This window comes from Falco peregrinus, chromosome 6, assembly GCF_023634155.1.
Source record: "Falco peregrinus isolate bFalPer1 chromosome 6, bFalPer1.pri, whole genome shotgun sequence".
Lineage (NCBI taxonomy): Eukaryota > Metazoa > Chordata > Aves > Falconiformes > Falconidae > Falco > Falco peregrinus.
In genome coordinates, this window is record NC_073726.1 from 20,435,262 (window position 1) to 20,456,320 (window position 21,059).

Consider the following 21,059-nt stretch of genomic DNA (forward strand, 5'->3'; position numbering starts at 1 on the left):
CCTTTTTTTTGGGGGGGGGGGGGGGGGGGTGCGGAAATTAGTAACTACTGTATAGCAATGGAAACTCACCACTGCCATATAGGTCTGTGCTCAGGGCAACCTGACCTTGCCTCCGCTTGCAGGTAAGACGTTCCATTACTGACACAAGCAGGCGCTGACGATGCCTGCTGTCAGCAACTGGCAAATGTCCTAGTGTGGCTGAAAGACATGAGTCTCATGCACAATCATGTAATAGAGAACATCCTTCACAGCTAGCAATTAATGGAATCGCTGTGCATGCTCGCTCATTGTACTTCTTGCCAAACCGCACTTGAAATCTCAGGATTGTCTCTGAGAAACGTTGCATATATAAGATTTATAGATAACATCTATCCTAGGGATGGTTTAATAATAAAAGAACTAATCATGACACAGTTCACTCTTATATGGAATGATGTGCATTTTCATTTCTTTTGCAATCAACTAAATAAATTGCATTTTCAGGAAAAAATAATAGAACTGATCCTATATGCAATCCACAGGTAAAAGAACCTTGGGAGTTGCCTGTGGCCCTGGTTCAACTGTAACAAAGTGTTCTGAGTGTTCTTAGTAAACTTAGATGTAAATTTTGCATTCACAAGAGCTGAAAGAGCAGAGACAATGTATTTTAGTTAAATCACACTTCAGGTGACAAGATATAAGCTGTTTTTCAGTCTGTGATGTGAGATAAATGAATATTAATCATCTCTCACAAAGTCTGTCTTTTTATTGAAAAAAAAAGGTCTTCAGCCTTCTTTATAAATATGCTTCTTAGAGAGAAATTTACTATAGACAAAATATTGCCTTAGAGGATTTTGGTTTTGTCTTTATTTTTGTTTTCAAATAAAATTGCATCTACAGACTAAGTCTGCAACAGAAAGCATTGAGGTTATTGTTTTTCTTGTCTACACTGCAGGATTGAGAATATAATACGGCCAGTTTGCATTACAGAATGCATTGCCTGCAAAGAGGCGGCTTCATAAAATCATTCGTAAATCAAAGTCTTTCTTGTTAAAAAGATCCATTTTTAAAAAGTCAGAATTATAAAAAAAATAAACATTTGCAGTTTGCGATCCAGGTTCTTTGGTCAGTATGGATTAAATGTCTTCTTTTGTATGTGACTAACAATGAGATTATGAAGCACAGAATTCCCATCTACTGACTTCAAATCGAAGCTGAATATAGAATCAAGAATGGAGACACATAATAGGCTAAGAGTTCAAAGACTGCATATGGGGGCTGATACTGTTCTGAAAAATAATAGATTTGGTTTTCATTTTGTTGTGGGGTTTTTTTTCTCTATTTTTTAGGAATAAGACCTATAAAAAATGTTTGTGAAAAACTCAAGAGAAATTAATTTAAAGCTCATACTTGAATGTCATTTTCCATGACCACACAAGTAAAAGACTGCAAAGTGAGTTGCTCATTCTTCTAGTAAAGACAATCTATTCTGTATAGCACATTAAATTCTGTGTATTAAATTATATCATGATAGTGCAAAAGATTAAAGAATGTGACTTATTTCCTGGAGATATGACAGAGCAGGATTTGGTCTTTTCTTTGAGACTAATCAGGATTTTGAAGGCATATCACTTTCTAAGTAGAGGCTGGAGTATTTTCTGTTTGTTTCTCATTAGAATATTAATCCATTACTTGAAAGATATTTTTTTTTTCCTTTTTGTCAAAACTGAAATATTTTCTGCAAAATACTATACAAAAAGGCCTTCTTAATGACATATAATAATTCTTACTCTTGGTAAGATTTCTCAAATAGTGCTCCTGCATCTCAGGTTGATGTTGTTCTCTCCTGGTGAGATCAGTTGTGAAGTTCTCTCTTAAAAATCAACTCTTCCTTGAAATGTCTGCAGAAATCTCTAATACTTTACATTTAAGTTGCACAGCGTTTCTCCTTCCTTAAGTGAAATGTACAGCATACCTACACTTTAGCTATCTCATTTCCCATTTATATCCTTTTCCTCTGTTATGCTTCTTGAATATATAAACACACATTTCTTGTTATCTGAACGGACTGAAATGTTGTTTCTTGAAATTTTAATTTCCTCCTTAACCTGTCATCTGTTTAGGCTGCTGCACACATACATCTTGTGCTACCATCTGTTTGTTTCAGCTGTTCCCTCATTCACTTGCTGACTACAGAGATTCCCATTCTATAACTTCTCCCTCTGAACCCCAGCGTAAAGTCTCCTACATACTTCTGTCGGCTTTTTCCACCAGCTCATTGGCAAATCTTTTCATTCAAACATGTCCCGTCCCATCTGAAACACTTCCATCTACTAATGGACTAATGATCAACACCTGTCTACCAGCTGGCCTAAGCAGCACTTAGAAACTAAGACTTTTATCAAGTTTTAGAGTAATTTAATAATAGTTAATTCTTTTTAAAAATATTTTCAGTTGTGCTAGCTTAGTTATGTTACCTATTCTATTAAGTGAACAACTTTTGCAGTTTCTTCCCAGGAAGCTGCACTTTTAAATCAATGTTGTAAAGTAAACCTTTGGAAAACTCTAGACTTTGGGAATACACAAATGTCAGAATGGTAACTATATAATTGATAATTTTATAGAAAAATAGCTCTTAATCTTCATAACCATATTAATATTTTATTGTGTCCAGTTTTGATTCTCTATCTGCAGAAATCAATTCTTAATTTTGAAAATTTATCACTCTTAGGTTTTTCAGTTGATGGGATTTTAAAAGTCTCTCTTACATGGCACTTGAAGCAGAACAATTTATACCTTCTCTGTCTACAGCTGCACTCCTTACACTCAGGTCTTGTTTAATTATGGCACTTACTTCAATAAACACCAGAAGCATACAAAATTTTTTTCTAACTTTAATCATATAGGTTCATGCAGATAAAACAATGTGATGTGAGCCACAATTCCTGAACATCTTGTAGCGTATCAGGAAAAAATCTTATTCTCGAACATGCCAAGAACAGTTGGATTTATTTCTGAATTTTGAGGAGGAATTAACTGAAAATCTAGAAGAAAGATCTGAGTGAAAGATCAAGATGGAATTTTTATTTCAAGGAACAAAAGGTATGACAGCAGTAAAACAAAGATAAAGGCACAGAATTCAAGAAACTCAGAGAAATAGCTAGCTGAATATTGTGTGAAGATAATGTAAAGAATAAAGAATTACAAGAAAACTGGCAGTTCATGAAGAGGAATACATTAAACATACAAGAAGAAACTGCCTAATGCAATTTAAGGTTAAAAATACTTAAAAAATCAAACACAGAAACTGAAATTGAAGATTAACTGTAAAAAACAGCAGTTTGGGGAAAAACCAGTACAGAGCAAAGGAAAAAAAAAAAATCAATAATATGCAGTTCAAAACCAGAAATTTATATTCTGGGACATATTTACCTGAGTGCTGCATGAAAAAAAAGTCATAGAAAATACTCTGTTCTTTTGATACCACTGAAGTTTCTCCAACTGTTCCAGAGCATGTTTTAAGAAATTAAATTGCTATTATCCACAATAGGGGTGATCATTAAGAATGAGAAGAATTTAATATATAACTAAGGAGAATTTGAGAGGAATTATTTTGTTACAGCTGAAAAGACAAAAGCTGAAAAGAAGAGTCGGATGAGGGTGATAACATAAAAATTGTTTCCTAAAATGTAAGAGGAAATTCTGGCGAGAATTAGTTGTTCTCTGTAATAAATGTAAAATGAAAAGAAAAAACGTTCTAAGCTTATTTGGTTTAAGGAAATTTGGAGAAACCTTTCTAAACAGGTAGGTGTTGAAACAGAAAGATGTAAATACCTAAGAAAGCTGTGGAATTGAATACTTTAAAGAAGAGGTTACATAGACATCATCAGGCATGGCTTAGGCATTAAATTGCTCACTGCAGAAAGTCCCAGTCCTCAAACTCCTAAATTACACAAAAGTACAATCAACTCACATGTCATTTCTCCTCAATGCCAAATTCATAAGAACAAATGTACAGTAAATACATGGAGAGACAGAAACACAATGATCCTTCTGATGTCTAACCTCAACCAGTTATGCCATATGTGGCATTCTGTTTGTATAAATAAGTAAAATGCCGTTTGACTGTCTTGCTTTCATCCCAAAATAAACATAATGTGCTTTCTATATTAAGTGATATCATGTCCTTGTTGCCTTGATTAATCATGTTATGCCATCTGCAGCATCAACCTCTATGTGATACCCTGAATCAATCACTATTAATGTAGTGGTTTGGAACTGAAGATCAACAAAAATAAAAATATCAAATAGCCCCCTCCGTGCCAAATTTGAAGGAAAAAAGCTGCCACTTGGGTTTTATGTAACAGATACACATGATTCTAATATGACCGATAAGGTTACTTTTCAACAAAGCTATATTAAAACTTTCATTAGCCCTCTGCAGCTCTCAACACCATCACATGGATTTTTATCTTGCACAGTAGATAAAAATGCCATGTGGTGACCCAGACAGATCCATACTCATAATGAAACAGCAGCCTAAAGAGAAACAGTATCAACACATCTCTGTGTGTGTGGACACATGCATGAAAAGGCTCTTCTGCATGCAGATCTTCTTCTTAAAATAAACCCCTCTCTGCCCCACTGCACTTTCTGCTGCATCTGCAAAGTCTGCAGCAATCTTACCCAGAAAACTTGTGTACATGCATGGAACAGTACAGGGGATGTGATGGTTGAATAAAAAAAAGCAGGTGAAAAAGGGAGAAGAAATATGATGGATATGACTTCCTTATTGAAGCCTTTAAGAAAAACCCTAGAGGTGATGTTATATAGTCTAAAGGTAAAGGGGTCAGTGAAAGACAATGGACATTTTTTAAAAAAGTTATCCCCAAAAAATCGCTATTTTTAATGGGGGACTTCACACACCATCAGGTAACTGGTTCAAAATTTAGATTAATGGGGAAAAATGTGTGCCTAATATCATACTGAGAAAAAACATTAAAAAAAAAAAGAAGTTATTGCATGGATCTACACACAACCTCAAATAGCTCAGTATTGTGCGACTTGACTATTACTGAAGGATATGTCAATAGTGAGTGTCACAGGAGGAAAGCTGCTGATATGGAATATTTAAATTCATTATCATAGTGCATTAATCTATGTTAGGAACCCAGAAGCGGGGACAGTAGCTATGTTGCAAGCCTTTCATTAATAAGTGGAGCTAAGGAAGAAGTAAAATATAGATGATTTGCCTTAAGAATAAGATATTTCTTTGATGAGCATTCTAATAACTTAATTTCTACTTTTACTTTGAAAGGAAAAGGAATGGATTGTGGTATTTATAAGTACTGACCCAAGTTTCACCCAGAATACTTTAGCTTTACCAGTTGTGTGTGTCACAGTCCATACAATAAATTAAAATTAATACCTGGAAGATAACACACTCTTAAGACAGAAGTGATTAGGGAAGGAGCCAGGGAGCCAGTCTAACCAGCTAGCTGGAGATTTCTTCTATATGGGATTTCCTGTACCATCACTCCAACAAAATTCACAGGGAGACTATCAGGAGGAATGAGAAATATCTTAACATCTGGTTGTCTAAAGATCACAGAAGGCTAATGCAGAGAAGGCCAGAAAAATATCTACAATCCAGAAAGCTTAATAAAATGGCTTAAATTTTACCTATCAAACTATGCCACATGCCAGTCAGATATAAACCAGAATTTTTCTCAATTCAACCCTTAATGTAATTACTTTATGTTACATCCTGTGTCACAAGTCTATCACATACTCAGAAATGTACACTTTGACAGCTGTTAAGCTCTATTCAAAGCTGCTATTAGTGTTGAGAAAGATGTTGTTTCTATTTTCGGCTCTATAAGTAACCCTAGAAAGTTACATTCGTTCAGTCTGACACCTGTTGAGAATCCCATGGCTACCCCAAGTGGTAATGTCACAGTCTTTTTCAAGGGTCATTTGTAGTCAGGACTAACACTTTCAGCCTTGTCTAGAATGATTCATACACCATCGCCTAGATTAACACAATTTTCTTTTGAGTTTTACTGACTTGCAGTTGCACAATAATAGATTCAAACCCATGAAGAAAAGACAGTAGGAGGGATTTTTCTTTTAGAAGAAAGTTTTGCAAGTGCTTTCCCATAGATATTTCATTTTATCATTCTATTGCCAAACTGAATGTGTCCCATTTGGAAGAAGTCACAGCCAGCTGTACGTTTCCCAGTGGAATTACAGCAAGCTGAAGCCTTCTCCCATAGGACCTGTATCACTGTAGCAATTCTGGGCCCGCCACATAGAGATATTTTTAATGCAACAGAGTTGTTGGAAAACTTCTCACATACCATTTCCTCTCAAATGATATTGTCAGAAAAATCTACATAAATGAGGTTGTATTAATAATGAGAGGTAATTCTGTGGGAATGAGACATGAGACCAAACTTACTATTCCACTCCCACCTGAGGGGTCAGATGAATCCCTCTGACCTCTATTATGCTAGGAAACTTCAAACAACTGAAAGTGCACAAGGCATGTTTAAGGTCTTTTTCTAGTCACTTGAGTTGAGCAATCCTTCAAAACACAGATTTCAGGGTGCACAATTTGCCCTGAAGAGCTGTAGCTGGTTTTCTATTTTCAACCTGAATTCAAAATTCTCAGGATGAAGAACGCCTACTGGGCCAACGTTTCAATTAAATTTATATTGCTATCTTCAGTGAAGCCATCTGTAGCATGAGTGCAAATAAAACAAAAACTTACCACCCCCATTCCTGAAATTTAGTGCGTGTGTGGTATTTCGCACATCTAATGTGAGTACCCCAAATGTCACTGTAAAGGTAAACATGCTAGTTTTTAAATATCAGGCACTGCATGTAGTTGCAATCTGTGACAATAAAATCTGGCTTTATAAAGGGAAAAAGGCATGCAAAGGTGAAACACAATGTGATTTTCCACTTCAGATAGATGAAAACTAGGAATGTTCCTCCTCAAAATTGTGAGACAGAAAAATATTTTAAATATATCTATATGTTATTTCAAACGGATTAAACCCCCTTAATTTAACGGGGCAATTTTCCAGCTGCTAGTTTCTAGGCTGCTCTTTTAGTAGTTTCTAATTGTATATTGCATTTTTTCACTTCTTAACTTGAAGGTTGCACTAAGGGCACTGCAAACAAGTGTACTAAGTCATGTCATCTGATGGGCCAAAACTTATTGAAGCTTCTTGCATGCCAAAGAATTGCAAAGTAACTGACATGAAGAAGAAAATACTCGTAGAGCTGATTTTACATCAGGAGGATGAAAACAAGGATGAATAGATTTGAACAAATGGTCTTTTGTTTGTAGAGGAAAAGGAAAAAAAAAAAGTTTACAACAAAGTGTACCCAAGATGGGAAAAGACTGACTGTGATCTAAGACAATAAAGATTCATCTTTTATATACTGTATGCAAAACACACAGAAAAATGTTTAAAAAAATGCAGAGCAGGCAAGAAAAGACATCAGCTGATAAATATTTATACTATGAGTTGCTACTGTGGTAAAAAATGGAAAAAAATTTGACACTTCATTCTGAATAGTCTCTCTACAACTAATAATTATAAAATTGGTCTTACATTCAATGGACTATTTGTGAAATACATTATAAATTAACTGCAGTAAAGACAACAGAATCTAGCTTCGCATATCTTTAAATATGTCATCATTGAATATATGAAAGCAGGCTACTGAGCAATATAAGAAGGTAACACTATGTTTGTGATTATGACTTTACAAAATTAAAAGTATATGTGTATTTTTCATGTTAGAATGTGTCTGTCCATTATCTTATTATGCCCTAGTGGATTAAGATTAATGTTAAATTACACAAAGACAGAATAACAAGAGAGCTCACATGTCATCATTCCGGAATCAAGTGTAGTCTTACTAAGGAGAGCATGACCATAAATACATTTTGTATTAGTCTCATTTTTAAAAATATTAGAATGTTACGAAAGATTGTAGGGGTGGAGGTGGGGGGTTGGGGGTGGGCAGGGTCATTCATTATGATTCCTAAAAATTAATTTACTAGTTCAGTCTCATTACAAGTTTTTCAATCATAAATTTCCCTTCAACACCACAAGGATTGCTACTGATTGAAAACTGTGAGGAGAAAGCAAATGATTTGTCAAATTATACCTGCAAAAACTTTCCTAGTATTTCTTGTACTTCCAATGTCACCTTGGAGGAAACCTATAAGGAATGGCATCTAGCAACCCAGTATTTTATTAGACAAGTAATAAAATGTGAGTGCTTACTAAAATTTTAACATTTACATGCATAGAACTTAATCAAGTATAGGAAGTTTACCTTGCAGTACATCTGCACTTCATTTAATTATGTAAGAAAATATGCTTAAATAATCAGAAATCCATACAGTGACCATTATACTTTTGCTGTATATAATAAAAGCCAAAAACTCTCATCCACTAAAGGGAACATGAACATGAGAGTGTATTGTACTATATACAACAGTGTCTATATAAAACCAACCCAGAGCTTGGCAGAGAAAATTTACAGTATTAAAGGATGCAGAAAAATAACCACTTTAAATTGGTAAATCCTACATTTTGTCTATTATACTTCACAAAATAATCAATTTTCAGGCATGATGTGAGTAAGACTACAAATCTCAGCACTGCAAATCTGCTTTGTTGTTTGGACTGGACATTTAACTATACTTTCCTCCTAACACAGCAAATGAAATAGAAAATAATAAGAAATGAATCATACAACTTCCCCCTTATGCACGTGTTCCCTTTAGCCGATGTTTTTTGTTGTAACACTATAAAAGCTACCAAGTCCAAATTTGAAGAGGAATCTCTGCATATATTTTCAGAACAGAGCCATGCATGTCACACAAGTTGTTACGATTTCAGTTCTTCCTTCTAATTGTCAGTTTATAAAGCACTTTCAGCTCAGACATGAAGATTAACTAAACCCTACCACATCATTCTATGTGAAACACTGTTATAAAGCAGACACAAAATGACTATTCAAGGTCACTGAGTGTATCACTATTTGGTGTCTTGCATTTCTAGTTCTTGTTTTGAAGGGATTGATTCAAACATAGGATTTCCAACAAAATACTTCCACTGCTTTATAGACGAGCATCCGTGGCAACTGTTAAAGTGTCTTGGTGAATTGTAACCTAACTACTAGATGATTTTTTTTGAAAACAAAACAAAACAAAAATACAAAAAACCTAAGCACTAGAAAAGGTAAATTCCTAGTTGTTGCATGAATCCAGCTCATACTTATTTAGAAAGTGATTAATCTTCTAAATATAACGACTTGCACTGAAACTTAGGAAAGAATTTAGAAAGCTGTTTTATTTTACACGCACACACACATGCACACACACTCATTAATTTTTACATCTATAAGTATGCAAAAGCCAGATCAGAAATTTGATTAAATTAAAAACTTCAACCTAAAACCAGCACAGCTAATAATCCAGTCTAATCTGAACACAAATCATCCAGTGATTCTCATGTCAAGCCCATAATGTTGGTTGACCAGCTGATCAAATTTTATCAGTAGAAAGCCATCCCACTCTTAGTTAATACATGCAAAGGTATAATTAGCCTCACTGTGAAAAACATGTGGGTTTGTTCCAGCTCAAATCTTTTCAGATCCAGATTCTAACACTGAGGTGTGGTTTTGCCTTTGCCTGATGAACAACAAAAACCACACAAAAAATATGCACAGTGAGGAGATCTGGATATATCTCGTATCATTTAATTGTGTTCTGCTTCATAATGCAAGTTTTACACTAATACAAGAAAAATATCAACAAAAAGTTTAATTCTTTATGGTTTATGGTATACTTTTGTACTGCTTGACATGAACGAGTCAAAAGGTATAAAATATTAAATATATTTAATGTTTTTTAATAAATATTATAGATTAAGAAAGATTTAAGTGCTCTAAGGTTCAATACTAATATGTTTTTAAAAAGTATCTCATACACATACCAAAAATATTTTCACTTCCATACTTAAATGTTCCTCTCTGTGCTGTTGTACTTTATGTAGTGAAATCTTTCATATATCACTTACTTTTTTGTCTTCATTATATTTGTGGAAAATTTCTTGTGCTCTTTCTTCACCACCATCCGTAAACAGCATAATAATCTTATTGCAGTTAGCTCTAGAGACACTGTGCTGTAGAAGACACAAAGAAAAGTGTGGCTTTTTTTAATTTCAGGCTATAAATAATAACAACTGTTGTATTTGATGGCTTTCATATCAACATGCTTACTACCTAAACATGGATTTTAGGACTTCATTCGATAACCACTTCTGAATGAAAAATAAGATAAAACAAAATAAAATTAAAATAAAATAAACCCAAAACAAACTGGGGTTTTTTGTTCCATGAGACTTAAATATGACTCATGTCATATCTAGTATAACCCAGAGGAATGAGGATCTGGTGGTTCCTCTCACCTCCACCAACATAAGCAAAACTCTTCAGCTCACACCCATCACATCCACCCCACAGCATTCCCACACAGATATTCTGCAAGAGACTTGTACAGTGACGGCCTCTAAATACTTTTACTCTTTTCTCATCTTTACTTTTTTTCTTATCCTTACTGTCCTTGTGGAAATTTGGGAACAATGACCCTCTAATGAGTTACTGAATAGTCTTTTTTTTTTTTTTCCTCCTGCTGGATTCCTTCCTACTCGCAGAAACTATCAAGCTCACTGACAACATAAATGAAATATCTGGTAACTTAGGCATCCTATAGGTACATCTAAAAACCCCTACCTTATAAAATTAAAAATAATTTTTCATTTGCTATTTTTGTCTTATTTTGCTTAAAATAAGCTCCATCTTCCACTTCTTTAGTTCTTCCCTGATTTTTTTTACTATTTTTAATACACTGAAATTAATAGCTAAATTTTAGAAAAGTACTTTAAAACTGGGTTTACATAATATATTTCAGCCAAGATACAGTGCCTAGAATATTAATATCTCTCCACCACCTACTTTTCTAATTAGGTTGAAACTCAGAGGTGACGAACTGAGCATGTTCCATTGTTTCTGAAGAGCAAGCCTGGAACAGAAAGAATTGAGAAGCTGTCTCTGACTCTTAATTCAGCAGTCAGTTACTAGTAAAGTTACCGAGAAAAAAAGTGTGTTGTGCAAAGGAAGAAAAACATCATTCCACAGCCAGAACAATAGAGATGAATATGAATTTTGGCTCCTTATGAAAGGAGCCAAAGGCTTCTCCTTTGGTATTCATCTTCTTTCCTGATTCCCTAAAAGTTAAGAAACTAGTCTAAGCAAATTGCTCATTAATTTTACAGCCAGCAGTCCTTGTCCTCTGTGTTGCATACAGATGGTCCTAGCCAGACACTTCTTGGTACTTCTGAGTAGTTGGATGTGACAGAGTAAAACCCTTAGAGATTCAGTGAAAGAAATTCCACTTCCCCTTCCACAAGCCTGAATTTTGCTATATGAATTTACTGTGCAGTCAGAAAAATAAATAGGAGAGTCATCCTTACAAGGTACCCAGTTCCCCCTTGCCATAGTCTTTGTGACTGGATAGTGACTAACTTTCACCTGGCTGGTCAGGTGAGGTGATCCCACTCCCCTTTGTCACTTTTCATCCTACTCTCTGATCTGATTTCTTGTTCTTCTGTAATAAAAAGACCAAAACACCAAAGCCAGCCCTCAAACATCAGCCCATAATCCTCAATATTGCAGCTCCACAGTTCTACAATGCTCCCAGAAAACTAAAATACAAAACCTTCACTTCCCATCACCATATTAAGAGATGAATAATTGTTCCTCAGAGATGATTTGTACTGGTAGTTCAATATTCAGTGAATAACTACTTAATTAATCATTTGGAAAAAAACCCAACCAACCAAACAAACAAAAAATAACCAAAACCAAAAAACAAGCCCAAAGATTTTCTTACATCTAACAACATATAAAACCCATTTGAAATCAATACATTCTCTCCAATTGCATCAGCTCACTGTGTTTCATTTGGAATTAAATAATTTATGACCATCTGCTTGTGAAACGTAACCTACAAGATATAGCTTTGGGTTGCAATATTTTCAATATTAAAAAAGTAATAAAAGTTGAGCTGGATACTTCATAAATAAACTCACCTACATTTACAGTGATTTAATATACAGACCAAAATAAAATCAGGGGGAAACCAAAGAGATGACAAGGAAGGTGACCAAAGCCTCCTCATATTCTAAAGCTTTCCTATTGATTTTGAAATGAACACTGCTATGGGCAAATGTGAACCTGCACAAGTAAAATGTGAACTTTGAACTGAATAAAGCAGATTTTTAAAAAAATTATTTTTTTTTAACTAAATCAGTTACTTTTCTAGTAACTGACTGCTGAATTAAGAGTCAGAGACAGCTCTCAATTCTCTCTATTCCAGGCTTGCTCTCCAGAAATAATAGAACATGTTCAGTTTGTAACCTCTGAGTTTCAACCTAAAATTCTGGTGGCTTGCTTAGCATATGCTTATATAGTATGAGAAAAATGCAGTGTTTTCTCTTTATCTCCTAGTACTTACAGAAAAGCATTTACTTACACTACACCATTTAGATATTGAAGTCATGCCATGGAAAAAAAATATTCAAGATTTTAGCCTCCAAACAACATTGGAAATATGAACATGAATAACAAATCATATGATATTTTCCCACCATAAAAACTTTACATCCTGATGAATGAACTTAACACATCAGTCTCTTACAAAGGATCAGGAGGAAGGCAGAATTGCCTTTACAACACGCCTTTTTTTTTTTTTTTTCTGCCATTTGCACAAAGGTGGCTCAGGGAGTAAATAGAAGTGATTTTGCAAAGCTGTTACAGTAATTTCATCATTTTTCTGAAGAGTTTTCCTCAGCAGTCCCATGGATGGCTCTGCCCTCCCATCGGAGACCAGAGCTGAAAAGGAATGTGTTGCCTATACAGCAGCTTCGCCAGGACAAAAAACCACGGAAGAATAGACGTTGGAACTGAGTCTCCATATTCATGTTTAGCTTGCTCTTGCACTTGATTGAGGCCTTTTTTTTTTTCTTTCTTTCAAAAGAGCAAACAGGACATGATCCATTTTATACTGTGCATATTTCACATCCCTAAAATTAACTCATTAAGTGTCAGGTGGGGCTTATATCTTATGACATAACACTTTAGGAATGCTTTTTTCATCATGCGTTTCATGCCACTGACAAAGGAAAAGCTAAACCAAACCAAAAATCAACTACTCAAGAAGAGATGATTTCAAGATCATTTTTTTGGACAAATTGTAGGTATTACGGTATCGGATAAAAAAACCCTCCTGAATTGCTGAAGCTAAAGTATTATTATTTTCAATGAAATAGCAACTTTATATAACACTAAATAACGGAAAAATATTGCATATAAATTATGGAATAAAGATTATTGATAAACACTTCAATTAGTATGTTGAAAAAAACCTTAAGTGTCTATTTCCATCAGACACTAAGTTTTTTATGGCACAAGTGAAATATTACTTTGGTATTCAGCAAAATTGTTTGCAATAACTGTGACCCAGAAACAGTACCCACAAAACTGTTATGAAAATTTGAGCTGTTAAAAAATATTCCATTTCCATGGACCTTAAAGCAATTGGTGTGTTTGAATTCATAAATACACAACTGGAAACTATCCCAAAGCATATTTTTTATTATTTGTTTAAGCCTGTATTATATCATCCTATTATATTGTCTTGTCACCAGAGTCTGGCACTAACTCCATCACCAGCCCTTTACTCTTCCTGCCAAATGGATTTGTCAATATCTGGAGAGGACAACTATATTTCTATAACCTACTGAAATCTTTTAATTTCCCTTGATATAAACATCTACAATGTCCAGCCATAATTTACAGGATTATGTGAGGCTAATCACACCTCTGCCTCTAGTTACACGAGAGATGATCCCTTTATGAGACTGATCTCCAACCATTTTTTTAAGCATATTTTAATTTTACAAACAAGTACACTTTGAGGTTTCCCATGTGTTCAAGTCTTCTTAATACTGCGTGTTCACAAAGTATGTATCTGGTGCTGCATCAAATGTAATACTTAATGTTAATCAAATATAAATGTTATTAGGAACATATTTGGCAAAATTTCATGTGTCTTCCTAGTTGCCTCTGCATGAGATGGGAACAGATGCATAAAAAGGGGAAATGCCTTCCAGCCTGGTCCAAAACCACCCAGCAGCCTTTAAAATACTGTTTACAGTTTTATACAATCATCAGCAGAGGGCACCCAATCATTTCCCCACCAAACCTGGATGCCCCATCCCTGGAAGTGTTCAAGGCCACGTTGGACAGGTCTTGGAGCAACCTGGTCTAGTGGAAGGTGTCCCTGTCCCTGGCAGGGGGTTGGATTAGATGATCCTTAAGGTCCATCCAACCCAAACCATTCTATGACTATGAAACCCCTCTGCTAACCTAAATAGTGATCTACTGAGAAAATATACTTGGAAACATTGTATTTTTTTTCCTCCATCAAAATTTGACAAGGTTAGAAAATTTTCAGTCAGCTCCAGCCCTACACCTGCATGGCACGAAAGCACTTTGAAGTCCAGAATCTGAAAGGTTAGGGGGAAAAATTAAAATTTGTATACTGATAGATATATCACTGATATATTAAAAAATAGTAATAAAAAGAATAAATTTCATATTTGTTAAGCTAGATCCTTAACTGCTGTAAATTGGTATAGTTTTATTTACACTAAGGTGAAGACTCAATATGCAGTCTTTATGAAGGTCAAAAGTAGATATTTTTTTTTTTAAACAGCTATGCAAACTATTTAAAAGTTACTAATAAAACTCAACATTTGTGGTGAATGAGAAACAGTACTACTTCAGAAAGCTACTGCTTGGGTGCAAATTAGAAAGTACAATGTAATTTAAAAATGGAAACAATACATTTGATTTTTGAGGAAATTATGCTTTTTATACATGAGAAAGTAAAAGGAATTAGAATACTCTCAAGGTGCCTAATATTCCTCTATTAACTAAGTCATTTGCTCCCCTCTGTCCTGCTTAAGCCATGGCCAACTATTTATGACTTGTAATAAGTTTGAAATTGTAGATTAACTAAACAGTGCTAGGAGATACTGTAGTAAAATTGAAATAATAACACTATAACATAGAGCCTTCCATTTTAAAACTACCTGCAAATCAACCACTACCGCACCTATACGCCAACTGAGAATCACAAGTTAAATAAAAACTAGCTGAATGAATGAAGTAAAAACAGTACAGCACATTGAAAATGAAATTTATTCCCGAATTTTAGCAACCTGGTGGGTGATCTGCAAAGAAAAAAAATATATTGTTGCGATAAATTTACTTGCTAAATAAAGGTTTGCATTTCTACACCTTAGTTACACAATGGAAGAGCATGCAGTGGCCATCTAAACATTGAAATTCTCCTTCTTCACTTTACAGCAAAGAGAAATGACTTTCATACTTACATTTAACAGCTGTTCAAAAGCATAGCTAAAGCCTTTTTTGTAGTCTGTAATTCCTTTCGCAGAGATTTTATAGACTGCTTCTTTCAGCTTCTTCTTGTTCCTCACATTAGCTTGGACAAGATGATTAAAGCAACTGACGTTCTGAGCATTATTGTTAAACTGTAAAATAAATAGAAATAGTATTAAAGACAGTTAATTCTCTTTTCTAGGTACTGCACTAGTAAAGGCTAATGTTTTCTTGATCCATAAGATAAGGCACGTCACACCTGGGGTTTAATTTCCACTACACTGAGAATGTCCAACAGTGTCTGGAGGTTTCAAAATTAAAAATACTTATATTTAAAAATAAAAAAGTATTTGGTGTTACTCTTTATCACAATCAAAAAACCTGTACTATAGTGGAAAAATTCCCTCAAATTTTGTTTCAAGCTCATGTAATGAAAACTGAGAAATGCAGACTTAGGGAAATAAAAAAAAAACCATGGGGAAGTATTTATTTCACTTTTGTTAATCACTGAAAAATATTGGCTGAATTACCAGGTGACTTCCATATTGCACGTATTAGTCAGCAGTTTTACAGTGAAACTTGCAGATCATAACCAATTACTACATACACCTTACAGAAAATGAAATACACCTCTGGGACAAAGAAACCACTTGATGGTATAGTTGTAAGAGGAGAACACATATTTGTGCTCTCTTACTCACATATCCGCAAAGACTACTCCCTGAAAAATTCATTTATACAAGATTCTGACATTATTTAAAAACATACATAGAAAATTTGTGTGCAAAATACTCCTCTGGTCAAGTAAAAATCAGTTTATGATCCCTTTAAAATTTGTCTCTCTACAAATATACATACATACACGTATAAGTACAAATATATATACATCCCAGTAGAGAGTGATGCAGAAATACATCTCGTTTTTTAGCTACCTCTGTATTTATCTATTTGAAGTCAAAGACAAGACTCCTTTTGAAAAAAGCTGCAGCATGCACAATTCTAATTGTAGCTTTGAATGAATGTGCATATTCTTGCACATAATCTCTGCTTAACTCTATTTGAATGAAAATCTCCTTTTAACTACAACAAAGTGATTTTTTTAAGATATTCTTGACTAATATTACTAAAACTGTTGTCTTGGCCAAATTTTGAACTCTTTTATCTATCCAGATTTCTTGTGTTAGCTTTTTTTTTTTTATCACTGGCAAATAAGATGTTCAAAAAACTCTGTAAAACTCCACCTCAGCAAAGGCACTAAAATCCAGACTTTCTAATTTATGTTTCAGCTGAAAACAGATTATTATGCCTCTTCCTGATCAAGGGTCTTCAGTGAAAGTAAATGTAAATGCAATTTTATGCTGTCAACCTGGTGCAAAGCCTCAAAACAACTTAAAAGTCAGGCCTTGTTGGCTTAAGTCTCAATACTGCTAATTAGTTCAATAGTACAGTATAGAAGATAAGGTAAATAAGGTCACAGATTTCAGTAACTGCTCAGACTATTTATGTCTAAAATGAATCACTAAGTACCAGGCACAAAGTACAGAAAGAGAACTGTTACCAGCAGCAAACATCAACTTGCACTGTAATTGTAGGATGCCTACAATGAACAGAACTTAAAAGGATGAAGGGATTAATAATATCAAACCATTTTTAATTCGGTTCAATAGGATGTTTAGGAGGTATGCAGACTTTTCCATGTCCTGGAATCAGACGCGTACAGGTGCAAGCTCCTTGCTTTAAGGACCAACCAAAATATGAACTACCAGTACTTTTTATGAAATGTCCACTCTAATCAATGAGACTTTTGCTATCAAATTAGTAGGAGCAAATGCATAACAGCAAATGTAGTACAGCTTGTGGCAGAGATGACTGACAGAGAAAAGCATCATCCTCAGGCTTAGGCTTAGCCTAATTTGTTCCAGATCCTTGAAAATAGCCACAGAGCAGCAGCTGTGGGGTTTTTGGCTGTAAGTGAGCAAATCCAGAGACTATTATGAGAGTGTTTGCTATGCTGGATTCTTATTTACAGTTCCACATGTAATTCCTTATTCTCACAAAAAGGATGTGTTCAAAGTGCCCCATAAACTAGAGACTTTAAAGCATGAATTTGCCTCATGTTCTAATATCGTTATTGTACCACAAACCACTCCTGCATGTATGTAGAACCTAAACAAGAAACCCCACTGTTTTCATTTTGAGCATTAAACAAGAAACCCCACTGTTTTCATTTTGAGCATTAAGTAATTCACAACTAACCTAATACCTTGTCATCTTCATATTGTATTTATTTTTCTAGGGAGCTTATTTTTGCTCATGGGATTCTTTGTGAGCTAATCCTGTCTTTTGGCGAGATACTGATATTTTTATGGTATAGTTGCTGTTTTCCTGAGGATCGTATCAGCTAAAAAATTGTATTGATTGTTGCCAGGCAGAATATACTATGAGAATACCCATATAAGAATCTTCATACATCTTTTTAATGAATAAGGACAGTTATTACTCTGTCCCAATTTTATAGCTCAAGTCTCCAGATGATTAGAATCTGTGGGAGCAAGTTATTCTCAAAGGACTCTATGCAAAGTTTTCTGTGCCCCTTTCAATCAATACGCAGTTCCCAATGTGTCACAAGGGGACAACTGTTTCCAAAAACATGCAAAAGCATGAACAAGTGCTTTAACTTTGAAAAATGCACTGTTATATTTGATCAAGTATTCTACAGAAGTCAGTTGTATACAATAATACTACAAAGATTGCTTATTTACTTTTTTATTTATCAGGGCTTTAGTTTTCATAATACCACAACTATAAACATAGGATCATGTATCTAAATTCTTTACAGTAACGGAAGTACGAAACCAGCGTGAGATAACGATGATTGAAAATATTTTCCAATTCTCCCAGTGTCACTATGCAAACTTCACCTTTAAAAAAAATTAATGGAATTGGACTACAAATTTTCAACTTTAATTCCTTTAGTGTATGCCATATTTCCCAGAAAAGAATATTTTGGTAAGAGCAACCTTCCATTGTGATTAATATGTAAGACTTCCAGCTGAACCCTAACATTTCCATTGTGCGATTTTAAAAGATAGTTATTTTATAAAAGTTCTTTCCCCAGACACAAACAAATTATGGTAATTAATTTAGTTTTGTTTCCCCTCAATATCATGTGAAGATTTTTATTTGCTGTGTAAAAGCAGTATGAGATGTTCACACAACTGTAATCGATTTACTTTGATGCAAAACACTGACATACTCAATGGTGTTTCTTACAGAAGTTTCTTACAGAAGTAAGCAATAAATCAACCAATGATTATTATGTACATTAACTATGTGGGAGTGAAAAACATACCGTGCTCTGGAATTATTTCAGCTTGTCTTGACCTAATTTTGTAGCCATGACGGGAAAATTACTGATGTAAAGTAATTTTAAAAAGACAAGATCTGAAAATTGATTCTAATCATGAGATGGGATGAAAGAGCAGATCTTGTACTTGGAAACTAGAAGAAAACCACTATCTGGTAGGTAGCTCTGCTCTACACAAGTCAATTTCATCTGAAAACTTAAAGAGTGAAAACACTGTTCTGCTTCACCAGCAACATTATACGCAAATTTTTAATGACCTAATATAAAAGTAACCATACATTAAGTCTTATGGTCAGTGCCTGCCTTGTCTTGGTCTGTAGCAAACAGCGGTTTACATGTTCAAGTGAAAATCTAGTGACAAGTGAAAATTTCTTCCTGAAATGCCACTAACATTAAACTGCAAATGTAAATTGCTTGCTAGCAGTCCTGCAAATGTATCAGGGTAATTATTTCTATGAAGGTCAGGTATCTAGCATATGGATCAGTAATTACAGATACAAAAATGACATTTTAAAAATACTGGCTCAAACTGTTTAAGCAGCTAACAAGTAAACTGTACTGTACTTACACACGATGTAAAGTGAACAAACGGTCAAGGCCAAAACATCTGCATCTATAGATTGACAAATACTGATGTAAAATGAAGGAGAGAAATAACACATTTGTAGAACGGAGAGCTACATTAACCAAAGCCTGCAAATTCTGTAATTTAATTGAGAAAATATATGACCCAGCTGTTTTCAAATACATCAGTCAACATTATTGTTAACGCCAGTCGACAAAGAAGATGAGAAGAGTTTTTGATTAGATAAAGGAATTAGTAGATGGAACAACAGTCCTCCAAAATGTACATTTACCTGTTTGCAAGGGGGTGAAGGCAAGTCTGAAGATTGAAATATGGCTAATAAGAATGTCCAAAGGGGGCAAGAAAATTCAAGGCTACATTCAATTAATTTGAACTCCAGTAAAATACTGAAATAAATGATTTCAAGTGTAAAAGGCTTCAGATCACCCTTAAAGCTGGCTTTTCATAATACTAAAATACTTTTACTCTTTAACCAGCTGACCATGTGACAAATACCAGGACTATCCATAACTTAACCAAACTGAGTCAGCTTTCAGTTACACTCATCTGAAATATATTAGCAATAGCAGCATTAAAATTTTTCACACATTAGGATACCAAAAGCCAAAATACCTGCAACAAGCCTTTAACAATTGCTAGTCACATTATCTGTCTCCTAAGTACCATAATAAGCTTACTTAACTTTAGATGAATTCTTGAAAACCAGTTAACAACATAATCACTTAGTATTTAACTAGAAGAAAGAACATACAAGATTTCAAAAACCAGTTGCCTTTTCAGAAAGTCCATGTTTTTACAAAATCAAAACCTATCAAAGAGGCAAAATTGAAGTAACTACAATTCATACTTTAATGAATAAAATACTCTCTACGTACCTATATGAAATATGTCAGTTGGGTATTTATCAGACCAGCATTTTCTACCAATTATTGCAATGAAGACAAATATATGTCACAAAAATACCATTGTGGTAGAAAGAAAATAAATGGAATTTGTGTGCAAGGTCGAGGGCTTAGTAAGTCACTTAGAAAACAACCAATGACATTTGGAGGCAAATCATTCAGTTGTTAAAATCTAAAGCCACTCTATACAGTATGGCACCACCAGGGACAACTTCTAAACTATATAAAAAACATATTCACTATCTAAGCTAAAATAAGGGGCTTGCAGCAAAACACTTGGAAATCATGGGAAACAGGATAACCTTAGCTTTTTTTTTTGAAGTATCATTTAGTATTACTGTAATTAAATTTGTCTTGTAATTATATAGCAAGGTATAGAATCTAGATATATTTTAAACTAGATTATTTCTCACTATCCAATTTATTTATATCCTTTTGGAGTCTCCCAGAACAATCCTCAGGTTAGAGGAAATGACCTATTCACAGGTTTGGGCTAGAATACCCAAGCCTGTTACTGGGGCACTAAGAGTGTTAGAGAACTTCATCCAGTTGACCTCAAACCACCAGTATAATTTTGGCCATATAAGGGGCAACTCAATAACATGAAAGATAAGAAAATAATTCAATTTAACTTAAAACTCTGAACAAAAGGGTTTGAGTTTAATGC

The 21,059-nt window shown here is 34.3% G+C and overlaps 1 protein-coding gene across 11 annotated transcripts in view; it reads right to left on the reverse strand.

Annotated features, from left to right (window-relative positions):
* CACNA2D1 (calcium voltage-gated channel auxiliary subunit alpha2delta 1) overlaps nt 1-21,059 on the reverse strand; it is a 433,534-nt gene that overhangs the window by 75,095 nt on the left and 337,380 nt on the right. For all 11 annotated transcript variants that reach the window (XR_003557130.2, XR_008747812.1, XM_055808421.1 and 8 more), the window contains exons 11-12: nt 15,531-15,689; nt 10,089-10,193 (exon numbers count right to left, since the gene is read on the reverse strand). Coding sequence is in view for 9 of the 11 variants with exons in the window: in XM_055808421.1 (XP_055664396.1) it covers nt 10,089-10,193; nt 15,531-15,689 (264 nt within the window). In the remaining 2 variants the exon portion in view is untranslated. The remainder of the gene's footprint in view (nt 1-10,088; nt 10,194-15,530; nt 15,690-21,059) is intronic.